Raw genomic sequence first — 14,209 nt, forward strand, 5'->3', positions numbered from 1 at the left:
TCTTAAATGAGATAAGTATTTAACATTTCTATAAAATGCAATTTTGATTATATTTGCCCTGAATTTTAACTGGCTCCTAATTGGTCTCTCCATCTCTAATCTCTTGGGCTTCCAGTTTATTTTCTATAACACAGTAAAGGTGCTCTTAATAAAATTCTAAGCATTTCATTCCCTGCTCCCCTGCTCTCAGGGTCTGTAGACTAAGGTACAAAAGACTAAGGTACAAAAACTTAGAATGACTACAAAAATCTGTAATGATCTGGCCCTTACTTACCAATCAGTCACTTCTCTCTCCACTCCATATCATCTCATGCTACTACTAGTTCTAGAAGTCCTCTGTATATGGCCTTTCCTTTGCCTGGAATGGCCTTCAAACAGCTCCATATTATTAGTTACATGAACTACTACTTAGTGTTTCAAAGCTCAAGCTCAAGCAATGTTTTCTCTGTGAAGCTCTCCTTGTCCTTATTCCAAAGGCTAATCATTCCTACTCCTGAGTAACTATAATACCTTGAATATATTTATTTTATTTTATTTCTGACATTTCATTGCAAGTATTTGTTTACATGTTTACTTTCCCCTGATACACTATAATATCCATTTATCTTTGGAGCCTAGAAAAATACCCAATATTGAAAGGAACAATAAATATTTATTAAATGAATGTGAATAATGGTTGTTTGAAAAACTAGAAAAAGTAAGCTATCCAGTTGTCAGCCATAACCAAATAATTTCCTCCTCTTTTACCTTTTATCAATGATATAAAATATTACATAAATCTAGTCAGTGTTTATTATGTATTTCAGGATACTGTACACCCTTTTGTGGAAATTTCCTTTCAACACATTGTATACCAAACACGTATTGCAAGTGGATCTCATCCATGTTGGAATGAAGAAATTAAAGTAGATTTTATGTAAGTTGGAATCTGTTTTTCCTCAGCTTCTTAAAAAAGAGCAATAATAAAATTATTTTCTTGAGCCATTTATTGAAAATAATTAGTGAAGTGGACTTTATTTTTTAAGCTTTTAAATTATGAAATATTCCTTAGGGAAATATTAGTATACATAATATATATGAAAAAATAAATTCTGAGGAAAAAATCACAAAATATATACCTGTGTATCTACCATCCACCTTAAAAAATAGGATATTACTAATACTTTGAAGGCCCTTCTGTGCCAATACCTAATTGTATCCCCTCTCTTGTCCCCCAAAGGTAATAAACAGGAATTTATGTTATTGTCTCCTCTTTTCTTTAATGATATTACATTTATTCTTAATTATATGTTATTTACTTGTGGATGCTTTTTGACTATATAAATTGAATCATCTTTTGCAGTCTTGTTTATTTACTTTTAATTATTTTGAGAGATTCATCATGTTGCACTTGTAGTGTCTTCTTTTTCCCTTCCCTCCTTATTTCCTCCTGCCTTCCTTCCTTCAGTTGCACTTCTATATAGTATTTCACTGTTACTAAAATGCCATAATTTATTTATATTTTCTCCTGTTGATGCACATTTGGCTTGGTTTAATGTTTTACTATTGCAACTAAAGTTGCTCTGAACATTCTTGTACTTGTGTTCTGAAGCACACATGCAAGAGTTTCTTTTTAAAACAGTATCTCTCACTTTTTTGTGCATTGAAATCACCTGCATGGCTTCTTAAACCATTGCTGGGCCCATATCCATGGTTTCTAAATCAGTATGTCTGGGATAGGGCCTGATAATTCCATTCCTATCAAGTCTGCACACTTTGGAAATCTCTTGTCTAGGATGTATACCCAGGAGTAGAATTGCTGGGTTATAGTTGAATTCAGCTTCAACATTATTAGATAATGTCAAACTGGTTTCTAGGGATTATACTGATAGAGACTCTGATACCAGTATTTTGAGAGAACATTCACATAACTTTTATTATAGTATATTGTTGTGATTGTTCTATTTTATAACTATTGTTAATTTCTTACCATGTCTAATTTATAAGTTAAACTTTATCAGAAGCATGGATGTATAGGAAAAAACAAAGTATATATGGAGTTTGGTACTATCCGTAGTTTCATGCACCCATCAGGGCTCTTGAAACGTATCCTTGCAGATAAGGGGGGACTACTGTATGAGGAACTATCAACCACATCCTTTATCAAAGCCCTCTCTTTTTCTGATGCCCTTTCTGCCTTCTGCTGCCCATCATGTTCAGCTCCCTCAGTTTCTGGAGATCGTGTGGTTCCTGATTATTTGCATGGTTCCTCGACAGCATCACTCTGGCATTTTAACTCCTGAATTTCTCCTCATTCTGGAATGCCAGCCTCTTGGTCTCCTGGATGCTGGGCTTATTGTGTTGCTTTTTTCCTCCAGCATCTGTGTTCTTGACCTTGGCTTTATGTGAATGGGACCGAATTCCCAGGATGAAATGATCTGTTTATTCCCTTCAACCTCCAGCCACTCTCTTTACTGCAAGACTGTATAAACGAGGTCCTGGCTATAGGTTCTGATCAGGAAGCTTCTTAGACATTCAGTCACTTTCCAAACTAACAACTTTGAGGGCCCTGATGCGAGCTGTGGGAATATGGAACCCCCAAACAACAGTACTTTCCCCCGTCCTTCCTCACTAAAGAGCTTGGACAGAATCCCCACACTCTAATACCTATCCCACTGAAGGAAATTGTCTGTATTATATGACCATTCACATCCCAGCCACCACTCCTCTAGACCCTAACCAGGATTTGCAAGAAGAGAGAGACACTGTTGATGCCATTATTTTAACTTGGGAGGAAAAAACCAAATAGACCAGTATACCTTGGAATTTTGTTAATTTAGATGCTGTGGATATTTCAGCTATTAGCAGAAATGAAGTCTGTTTTTCCAGATTCAGCACTGGTTCAATTATATTTTCAGAGTCTTTGGCCAGTGTTCTTAAAAGATATCTGAGTTATTTGCCTGTCCATCTGGACCTTGTGCTTCTTGATTTGCCTGTTCTCCAGTATTTGCTTACCTGACCTTTTTACTCTTTGAAGGGGTAGGGGAATATTGATTGAAAGAGAAATGTATTATGTTGAGTAATTCGTGATTAAATGTATTTGGTTAAAGGTTTGTAAAAGTATAAAATGTAGTTAGGTGTGTAGAAATATTTGGTATATTAATTCAGACATTAGAATTAGAAGAAATATGCTTTAATTATTTGAATAAAGTATTAAATAAATGAATTAAGGAAAACATAATATATTCAATAAGATAAATAAACTTATAAGCAAACAAAAGAGAAGATGGCTGTAGAATATTTGCATTCTTGCAGTTATAGCAGTGAGATAAGCCAACACATTTAGATTATAACCAAGTGGATAAGAGGGTTCAGCTAAAGCAAAACCATTCAGCTGCCAGTTTTTGTTGCTTCAGATACATGAGCTCAAGGGGGTATGTATAGCTCAGTGATAAAGCATTTGACTACAGATACATGAGCTCTGTTCTTTTCTCCACGTGACATTTTAGTGAATAAAAACCACATGCAATGGATAGATAATAATAAATAAATGGTAAACAGTAATTAACCTTGTGAGCTGTACTTTGGAGGGGAAATTTTGGTGAAATCTGAGGAAACTTTTAGAATACAAAATGTGAGATAATGCCAGACTTGAAAGATTTAAGAGCTATACTAAGTTGACACACTCAAAAATGTCTGGAGGATGACAGTTAATCATTTTTCCTGCTAGCATAGTGTTGTAAATATACATTGCCTCTTTTTCCTGTCTTAGGACATTGTAACATGAAAGGGAACTCTTGAAGGAGCAGGGTAGAGAAGTCAGCTTTTCACTTAGAAGTATAAGGAATTGTTATACTTAAAATTCAACTTAAAATTTTTCTCTAACTCAACTAACATTTTTCAGTTGTAAATGGCTGTAGGTCTCAGAAAGTTACACAAAACATTGAAGATCCTTTGAAATAGTATTTGCTTCCTTAAGCAACAAGCTTCAACAAATAATGTTAGTGGCAGTTGATACAGTGAAAAGAGCCTTTAGAGTCAGTCAGAAATGGGGTCAGAATAGGGCTCTGTTATTCTGAGCAAGTTATTTAACTTCTCTGAGCAGTTAGAAGTTTGATATGCTAGCTGGAGCTGGGAGTGGAAGTTCATTGCTTGTGATACACTGCCCTTTTCTTTCACCTACCTCCAAATATGCATCTAATAAGTAAGCCATCAGGAGACAGCTTGCAAAATTAAATCCACTCTAGTATCCCAATATCTGGTTGGAGATTATAAACGTGGGAAAGAGAATAAGCTCCATGGTTAAGCAGTCATATGTTTTAACTGAGAGCAGAATGGCAGTTTAACTATAGGTGTGAACTAGCAGAAACTAGCAGAATTTAAGACTGTTGGAAAATCGTAATGTGCAAAACTCCCGATAATATATTTGGAGTGGAAGACTGTAGTAAAAGCCTTTTTACTTGATATTTAAACATTTTTTATTTTTCATGCAAATTACCTGAAGAGAGATGTAAAAGAAATTATTGCAAAGCACATACTAGCTTTAATGAAAGATAGCAGTTGTCTTCAAAGCACATAGCTTTTTCTTAGCTTACAATTTATTAAAGAAAAAATACATGTAATTGTATAATCCTTTATGAATAATGCTTTCTAAAATAAATTAATTGGCTAAATATATTTTTCTTATTTACAGCTCACCAGGCCATGATTATAGTCTGTCAAGCTTATCTAAAATAACAGATAATATATATATCAATATTTTTGATGAAATGATTATTGAAAAACAAGAGGTACGGTAGAATAATTATAATAACCAGTGTTGAAATAATTCCAAGGTCAGACTGAATGAAATCTATCTAGTAACGTATTTGTAAGTTTGCTTTTAGATGCAATATCTATTTCCAAGATTTTTTTAAAAGGATTTGGGGCAACCTGAAACTAAATCACACATATACCAAGTCAGTTCAAAAATAACATATCATAAACAGGTATCATACAAGGTGAGGTGGCATAAATATAGCAAGAATTTAGGAGAAGTAGGTTGAACTTTACATTTTAATGTGTGCTTCCTAGTAGCCAAGACAGAAAGGTGTCAAAAATGGGTTATATATTTTTCATTGTCAGAAGAAAGAAAATATGTTATTTCTACAAAAAGAGCAAATTATTCCTACAACTAAAACCCAATTCTATTCAATCAATTTTTTAAGTTACTGAATGTCTTCCTCATAGACGTATGAAAGTTCCTAACACAATATCTAGTGCTGTATTAAGCTCTGAAATAAATATTAGTTTCCTTCCTACTGAACTTGGCATTAAAAGAATGAAGATATATATATACATGATACTGAGCTCAAAAAGAGAGAATGTGCCCTTCCTCCACCTTTTTGTTCTATTGGGCCCTCAGAGGATTGGATGACTTCAACCCACACTGGTAAAGGCTGATCATTTTCACTCAGTCTACTGATCTGAGTGTTAATATCTTCAGTAATAGCCTCACAGACAAGCCCAGAAATAATGTTTTACCAGCTATCTGGGCATCTCTTAGCTCAGTCAAGTTTCTTCTCTTTGAATGTCATCATCTTTTCAACATATTTTCACGAACATTTAATATCTTAAAATGTTAATGATGGTGATGTTTTGGGGGTTGTGTCAAGGTAATTTTCATTCTTTATATTCTTTAGTGTATTTTCAAAGTCACACTGAGTATTATCTACTATAATGGAAATATATACATTAGAAATGTAAAAAGCCATACATATGTCATAAACTCCACAATGTGTCATTATTTTGCTTTAGGTTGTTATAACTTTTACAAAATTAAAAAGCAAATAAACTTTCTTTTTACCCTTTGGTTTCTTTTAAAAAGAAGAATACATTTTTTTATACTTACGTACTGAAATTACTTATCTGTGAAATTATTCATAAGATGATAAAAAGTAAGTAATAGAAAAATTATTTTAATAGGATCACTGTTTCAAGAGCTGCAGAGGTCATTCATATGCAAGAAAGAATTGGCTTGGATCCATTATCTTCCCTTTCTCTGCTCTTCTGCAACAATCTGAGGTAACAGAAAATGATTCTTTGCTAATTATTCTAAGGTTTTACCTCTGGCTAATACAAACACTATTGTCTTTGAATCAGATTCTGTGATTGGCAGATTGCTGATCAGTTGAAATGACCCTGTTTTTGTTTGCCACTGGGGTGTTGGAGTGTTTGAAGGTTTTACCTGGCTCTAAACTGGAGACACCCACAAATTTCCTCTGTCTTTAGTGTGTTCATTGATAAAGAATAGGACAGTTAGACTTAGTTCTTAAAGCAACACTTATATTTGCATATATTAGTTTTATAGGACCAGAGTCACTAATGTTCTGATTAATAATGTTGCTTTGTACACTACAGCATGGAGAAGACAATTAATGACTCTATAGCATCTTACTACACTGATAGACAGTGACTGCAATAGAGGGGGTGGGGACTTGATAATATGGGTGAATGTTGAAACAACAATGTTGTTCATGTGAAACCTTTATAAGATTGTTCATCAATGATACTTTAATAACAAAAAATAATGTTGCTTTGTAACCATGGGTTCCAGAAGTTTAAGCTCCTCAACATTCTTTATTGATAATGGTCAGACTGATTATTAGTACCTGTTCCTGTGATCCCTCAGAGGGCTCTGATGTTGGACTGTGTAGCAAGAATATGCCTACATGACCAGCAAAATACAAAACCTCCAGCCTAGTCTCCATTTTGAGCTTCATTACTTACCTACAGATACAGAAGATTCAGAAATGAGTTTTTTTACCTCAAGGAGTTCACTGTTCATAGAAGAAAACTAGCATTTCAGTACAATCAGATACTGCTGTAGTGCTTTGATAGGGGCATGAGATAGATACTGTGAGAACATACATAGTAGGGTTTGGAGGGAGAGTAAGGAAGGTGTTCAGAGGGGCTGGGTATGTGTAAGAAGAGAATGAAGACAATGGAATGTCAAGGAAGTATTTACAGAAGACATCACTTTTGAATCAATTCCCTAAAGATGAGTTCGTCAAATAACGAAGGCATTTGACTCAGAAGAAATTAGTTGTGTATTAGTACTGCATTCGGCTGTATTGCCACAGAAAACCTGACTAACAGTGGCTTGTGTAAGGGGTCTAAATTTCACCTTAAAAAAGTCTAGATGCCAGTACAGCAGCTCAAGAAAATCATCAAGGATCCAAGGTACTTTTGTCTTTCTGTTCCACTCTCCTTATCATGTGGCTGTAATCCTCATACTTGTACACTGTTCACTGCACCTCCCGTCTCATATTCATGTTGCAGAGAGGAGGCAGGATGAAGCAAGAAGGGGCAGTGCCTGCATAAGGAGAACAAACACTTTCCCAGGAAACCTGGCAGACTCCTTAATTGCATTTGTGTGACTAAGCCACTACATGTCTATCATGTTGCCACCTGAAACTATTGGTAAAAAAGGAGGAGAGAATGGATATTAGGACGGAGAGTAGAAATGTCTGCATAATAATTCCTGTGGATGTTTCTCAGTCTCAGGCCAGACTCTAGGATAGAGAGATAGTTAAGAATGTGAGCATCATAGATGGACAAATCTGGATTGTAATCCTGTCTCTACTACTTATTAGTTGTGTGATTTTGCACAAATTTCTTAAATTCTGGACCTCAGTTTTTGTATCTATAAAACAGAGATAAGAGCAGCATCTCCTTTATGAATGATATGATTTACATTAAGCATTTGGCACAGTGCCCTGCACATAGTAACTGGTCAATAACTATGAGCTATTTTTAGTAGTTACTATTATAGTAAATTAGCTGCTCCCTCCAAACACACATGCATACACACAAGATCCCTCCTCTATGGACTTACTAGGTTCTTCTTGCTGTACATTTTTCTCTATTTCTAGACAAATGGAAATATAATATATATATAAATATAATATATATAATATTGCCATAATGTGGTCTTTTAGCATCTTCTCTGAGCCTGAATTAGATTTTCTAAGAACTTTTATCACTCTGGTACATAATGTGCTTTCTCATTTCATCCTTTTCTTACTCCTGTCCTCTCCACATAGTACATAGTAGATAGGGACGCATGGTGTCAATTCACTATGAAAATCTGATCATCCTTCTGTATGTACCTACTAGTAGAACCAGCAGGGACCTATGTAAGGCTTCTTCCTCCTATGGAGAAGACTGAGATGGACTATACTATATTTGACTGATGTTTATTTTCATAGTGCAGAATCTACTATATTGATATATTCTTTCAGATTAGTGGAACGTTTCAAGTAAATATTCCACCAATTTTGCTTGGGTATACTTGGAGTAAGACTTACATGTCTCCTGAAGAAGATTTTAATGGGCAGAACTTAAAAGAACGTACCTTCTTAAAAATTTTTGCTACCATTGAGCCTCAAATATCATATGTCACCTATAATTCAGAACTAGACAAGGTAGGTTTTACATTGAATTATTTTTATATACACTATCAAAGAAGTATAAACTATTTAAAAAACTAGTAATAATTTCAAAGCTGACAAAAAATGAACATTGGTTATTGATATTTTCCTGTGGGAATAATATAGTACAATGTTGAAATATTTCAAACTTGATTCTAGTTTTCAGATGAAACAGATGTTTTGCAGAGGGCACAGATTTTTAAAAAAAATTGTAAAGCATTGTTTCCCAACCGAAGAATCAAAACTACTGTTTTTAATGAGGAAGGGATACACATCTTAGTAACAAGATATATCAAGGCATTAAACCCACCTCAACAACTCCTGGATATATTTCTTCATGATTCTAATGCAACACTTGTAAGTTATATTTTATTTAGTAGCTTTATGGAGATACAATTCACAAACCATATGATCTACCCAATTAAAGTGTACAATTCAATAGTTCTTAGTATTTTTACAGAGTTGTGCAACTAACACTATAAGTTTTAGAACATTCCATCACTCCAAATTTATATTTCTTGCTTATTTTTAAAATATTAATTCTGAGCATTACTTTCTTACTAAACTTGTTTTACCTTCAAAGACAGTTTCCTGAGAGAGAGGCCTTTTATGTTGCAATATGTCCTCCTAAGCCCAAGGTGAAAGAAAACATTTCTTCCTGATCCCCTTCACTTCTGCCCACTTGGATTAGAGAGTCCCTGTTGCTACAGCAGTTCATGTGATGAAATGAGCTTCACAACTTTTCTACCAAACTTTGAAAAAATGACTCAGAATATTTTTTTGACTTCTAGGCAAGATAGAAAGTTATGTTCCTAAAGGGACTGTGTCTTTCTAAGAATTGTTTCTTGCAGGACTGCTTCTCTGTTGTATGTGGGAAAGAAGAAACCATATTGTGCTCAGTAAATTGTTAACCTAATCCTTCCCACCCATCCCTATGTGGCTTTGTGCATATTTATTTACCAAGCTGACAAAAGAGACATATACTCAAAATTTAATTTCATATAAAATTAAGTTATTCATTATGGACTCAGAAGAGGACTTTGAGAAAGGAAAATATGAAATCAGAATGGTCTCTCCTTAAAAAAAAAAAGCTTTGATTAAAGGGCATCTGTGAAAAATCCCTTACACCTTTTGTTTACTCAGGTTTCACTGAGTCTTACACCTTTTGTTTACTCAGGTTTCACTGAGTCAATTAACTCTCCTCAGGATATTTATATTATATATCTATATTATAGAGCTCCCTTAGCTGAATTCTTTAAGCTAAAATAAAAGGTCCTAATTTAAGTTGCCTTTTGCTACACTCTGCTCTTCCACCATGTGTTTCTTCTTGCCTATGTTTCCTGACTCCCAAAGTCCAAGGAGATAATAATGCTCTCAGATTTATTTCAGAGATGATCTTTGTCTTTTTAAAAATATATATACCCTAGCTTATTTGCTTATCAAGAATTGAGAATCATGTTTAATTAATTGCAAAGTCAGAAACGTGATCAATGTAGGAGGCCGTAATAGTACACAAATGGTGGCTATTATAAGTCAATGAAAATGTTAGTGAACTTTCCATGTTAACTCATTGCTTATTTATTTGTGTCTGTTTCTCATTTCCTACTTTAGTCTGAGTCCTTTTCTCCAGCTCTATAGGAGGAGTAATCCACAGTATAACTTACAGTTGTTTGAGAAAGCAGGCTGCACCAGTATTTCCTGCTGCAGCAACTTATGACAAGCTTATGTTAACAAAAATAATTCTGATAGATTTTAACTTAAAAATGAATCAAACTTTGCTATTCTTATATGTCTTTTTTCAATTTATTAACAGTTATATTTTTAAGTATATATGTAATGTATCATGTTTAAATTTTTAAATTTACTACAATGAAATGCAGTGATTTACAATGAAATGTAATGGTTTAGAGGCACACTCCAGCATCAGGCTAACTTGGGCTTAAACCTAAGTGCCCCATGTATTGTGTTAGCTGTGTGACCCTGGGGAAATTATCTTAGCACTCTAAGCTTGTCACACCTTCTGTAAAACAAAAATAATAGTAGTATGTATTTCATAGGCTTTTAGGATACACTAAATGTGATTATAATGCATGTAAAGCACTGTGAGTAGGTATGGGCATATAGTACGCATTTAATAAATCTTAGTTAATATTATTCTAGGACCTCATTGCTCGCTTTGTATCTTTGATTCCTATTATGCCCGATACACTGGATGAAAATGATGGTTTTGATATATGGATGACATCAGAGGTAACAAATGACATTTTTTAAAACTTTCTAGGCTTATTCCAGCTCTCAACAAATTACATTTTATAATTATTCACTTTTTATAATTCTTACTTGCTTTTCTTTTAAAGAAACCTTTTTAAGAAATATCATGCACTTACATAGTAATTTACCTTGTAAACTTTGAAAGCATTTTATAATTTAGTACATCATTTTCAGCTGTATAACAAGGAGCAAAAATCTTATTCAACATTGTAAGTGGTAGTTCATGGATATTTTGATTCAGCAGGAATTCTGGGAGTACAATAATACGATACTCTCCAAAGAGAAATATGCCTTGTCACTATAGAGCTGATCAGACCTCAAAGTCTAGAGCAAATACCACCACTTCCCAGAAGCTTTCCCCGGTCTCCCCACATCTGAATAAAGAACTTAAAGAGCAGTGTTCTTCCTTATTACTTTGATTAAAGTTCTCTTTAGACTGGTTGCCAATTAAAAATACAGGCCCCATGCAATATTTGAGACATATTTATACTAAAAAAATTACCTGAAATTTAGATTTAACTGTGCATCCTATTTTTACCCTGAATCTGGCAACCCTAATTAGAGCACTTCTTCTATTCCACCTTAAATTACATTTAGGTGCATACACATTGACCCCACACCCATACTCTGTACATGTACATCCCAAATTTAATTTCCTTAGAAGGAAGAGGCAGACTTGATTCTTATTTTATATTCATCACTTGTACACTGCTTTAAATTCAGCAAGCATTCAATAAATATTTTTAATTGAGAAATCTAGATGGAAGCCTAAGAAAGGGATACTTTCTATCTGGAACTGATAATCCTGGCACTTATCTAGGATGGTTTAGAGGCTAGATTTGAGATGAAATGGATTTAGAGGGCACAGAGCTAACTTAATAGGTCAGCTGCCCTGCCTTCTACTAAGTGCAACAAGGGAGATATTAATGTGTGGTTCTAATGATTCAGAGATTTTAATCTGGTAGAACTCAAAGTTGTATCATTAAGTCTAGGCTCTTCTGAGACTCTGAACTAAACAGAATGTGTTCATGTATATTAGAACAATGAAAGACAGCATCTAACATAGGTAAAAAATAACCATTCAGGCAAAAACAGTTGACCCTTGAACAATGAAGGGGTTAGGGGCACCAACCCACACACAGCTGAAAATCCATGTATAACTTTTGACTCCCCCAAAACTTATCAGCTAGTAGCCTACTACTGACTGGAAGCCTTACTGGTAATATAAACAGTCAACACATATTTTGTATCTTACATATATTATATACTGTATTCTCTCAATGAAGTGAGCTAGAGGAAAGAATATGGTTTTTCAAATTATCACAAGTCAACTAAAATTTTTTCCTGTATACTTACTGAAGAAAATCCATGTGTAAGTTCAAACCCATGTTGTTCAAGGGTGAACTATACTAGTACGTCCCTCCCCACAATCCAAACAGTACCTGTAACCAAGTGGTCAGTACAGACAGGGATTCCTCTTAGCAAATATCTTCTCATTGACCTGAACACTTTGGTCATGGGACTCCTGTGAGTATATGATTAATTAGATTGTTACAAGTTATTTTCTCCTACCTAAAATACATTCTTCAGAGAAAAATAAACCTTTGTTGAAATCCTACTGAACCACATAATAAGCTGTGTAACCTCGGTTACTTAGCTTCTTTTTTTACCTCTATTTCTTTATCTGTGTCATACAGGGATTTTGGAAGGACAACATATGCAAGGCATCTGGAACTCAATATGTCCGTTACCTAATGTCTTCTATTGCCTCCCTCCTCCTCTTGTGAAATTCAGTTGGGGAAACCTCCTTGACCTTACATTGAAAACTACTCATATTTTGCCCTTTACTCTTCTGTTCATACCTTTCTTTCAGAGGAGCCACTTTACCATTCTGCCTAATAACCTCCAGCCCTCACCATCATGTTCAGCTAGTGTGTACTGATGTGGCCAAATCCATCTAAAACATTGAAATGCTTCTACTAGTTGTTAAATGGGCACTGCCAAGAGCTCCTGAGGTCCCCTATCTCCAGTCTCCCTGGCCATCACAGTCCTGTCCCTAGGACTATAAGGAACTGCAAAGCACATGTCCCGTCTCAATGGTGCAGCTGCTACTCAGCAACAACACATTATTGCCATATGAACATTTGGGACCATATGTATCGTTAGATCTCTTGATTTTTCAAAAGAAGCAAGAAATCCAGAGTTTTATATGATACCTCACAGTTCTAAAAGCATCCTGGGACCCAAGAAAACACACGTATAGACTAGAACTGATAGGGAAAAATTTACAAGGACAGCAATCTAGTCCAGGTGGCTCCCATCTGCTTCTCAGCAAAAACAGCAGAAAACTACCTTAATTCCCGCTCTGCCAGGCATTCACTCCCTAAGCTCACTCCTTAAACTTACTCCTCCCCTTGCTTGCTTGCTGTGCACATAGAAATGTTGCAGATAAAGAAGCAGAAAGATATATACTGCTCCCCTTGCCTTTGTTCAGGGCTCAGACCTTGGGAGATTACTCCTCTCTGAGCTCGCCAGTGTAAAATTAAAACCTCAACACTCCAAGACCTCTGAGTGTCGCTTGGTTCTTCCATCAGCAATCCAGTCCAGGTGTTTCAGGTTTTTCTGTAACATGACTAGGTCATAGACCACCAGGCTGCCACCTCTGTTGTGCTTTTTCTTTCTTGCTACAACTGCTTTACTAGGTACCCTACATTTGATTACACTCAGCCCAGCTGTGTTCAGCTCTTGCAGTTAAGGAAGTTCCAGTCCCTCTTCCGGATCGGGCTCTAACTCAGATTTCTTCCTCTCTTTGAGTTGAGAGCACTGTATTGGTACAGAACAGAATGTAGCTCAATTGACCAAAGCATCCCTTCCTTCAAAAACACTATGTGATTTCCTCCCAGATGAGCTTCCTAAAAATATCAGTCTGTATGTCACTGTTTGCCTGGAGCAGTTTAATATTTATCCTAGACACAAATACCCTATTTTGGATGATAAATTATTTGATCAGCCACACAGTGTCTACATTAGTTGTCCCATAATAAAGGTAACCCCTATGTTTCAAGTTAATTTTCTCTCCTAATGGCCTGGTGCTTTATCAGGCCAAAGGTGTCAGAGTTTTCAGCTTTGCAGACATCTTAGCCACCTGTCAAAAATATGTGTGTTTGAAACTGGAGGGAGTAAAGGCGCTCTAAATCTGTTGTACTTGCATAACTTAACTTTCTCTTCTTTTTCATTTTGTCCTTGTTCCTTTTGTTTTGCCTTAGCGCTGCCTCAGTTTGGCTATTGGAAATAAGGAGGAGCATGCCATACTTCTCTGTAATTTCTTTCTGTATTTTGGAAAGAAGGCTTTGGTCCTCCTGGGAACCTCAATGTTGGAAGTAAGTGCTGGAATAATATTTAAATAGTGTAAGCAAAACTGATCAATTTTCAGTTGCAAGTTTAAGACTTCAACCCCATCTCCATCTTTTCGCAAGCTAATTAGAGAA

General features: G+C 35.3%; 1 protein-coding gene across 3 annotated transcripts in view; it reads left to right on the plus strand.

Annotated features, from left to right (window-relative positions):
- Window positions 1-854: 854 nt before the first annotated feature.
- Window positions 855-14,209, plus strand: part of CC2D2B (coiled-coil and C2 domain containing 2B) — a 30,236-nt gene continuing 16,881 nt past the window's right edge. For 2 of the 3 annotated variants that reach the window (XM_036886507.1, XM_036886508.1), the window contains exons 1-5: window positions 4,749-4,769; window positions 5,944-6,042; window positions 8,610-8,807; window positions 10,611-10,700; window positions 13,988-14,101. In XM_036886507.1, coding sequence (XP_036742402.1) covers window positions 4,749-4,769; window positions 5,944-6,042; window positions 8,610-8,807; window positions 10,611-10,700; window positions 13,988-14,101 — 522 coding nt within the window. Of the gene's footprint in view, window positions 917-4,748; window positions 4,770-5,943; window positions 6,043-8,609; window positions 8,808-10,610; window positions 10,701-13,987; window positions 14,102-14,209 lie in introns of those variants that run through there. The other variant, XR_008998967.1, reaches the window with a different exon arrangement.

Source organism: Manis pentadactyla, chromosome 8 (assembly GCF_030020395.1).
Source record: "Manis pentadactyla isolate mManPen7 chromosome 8, mManPen7.hap1, whole genome shotgun sequence".
NCBI classification, from domain to species: Eukaryota; Metazoa; Chordata; class Mammalia; order Pholidota; family Manidae; genus Manis; species Manis pentadactyla.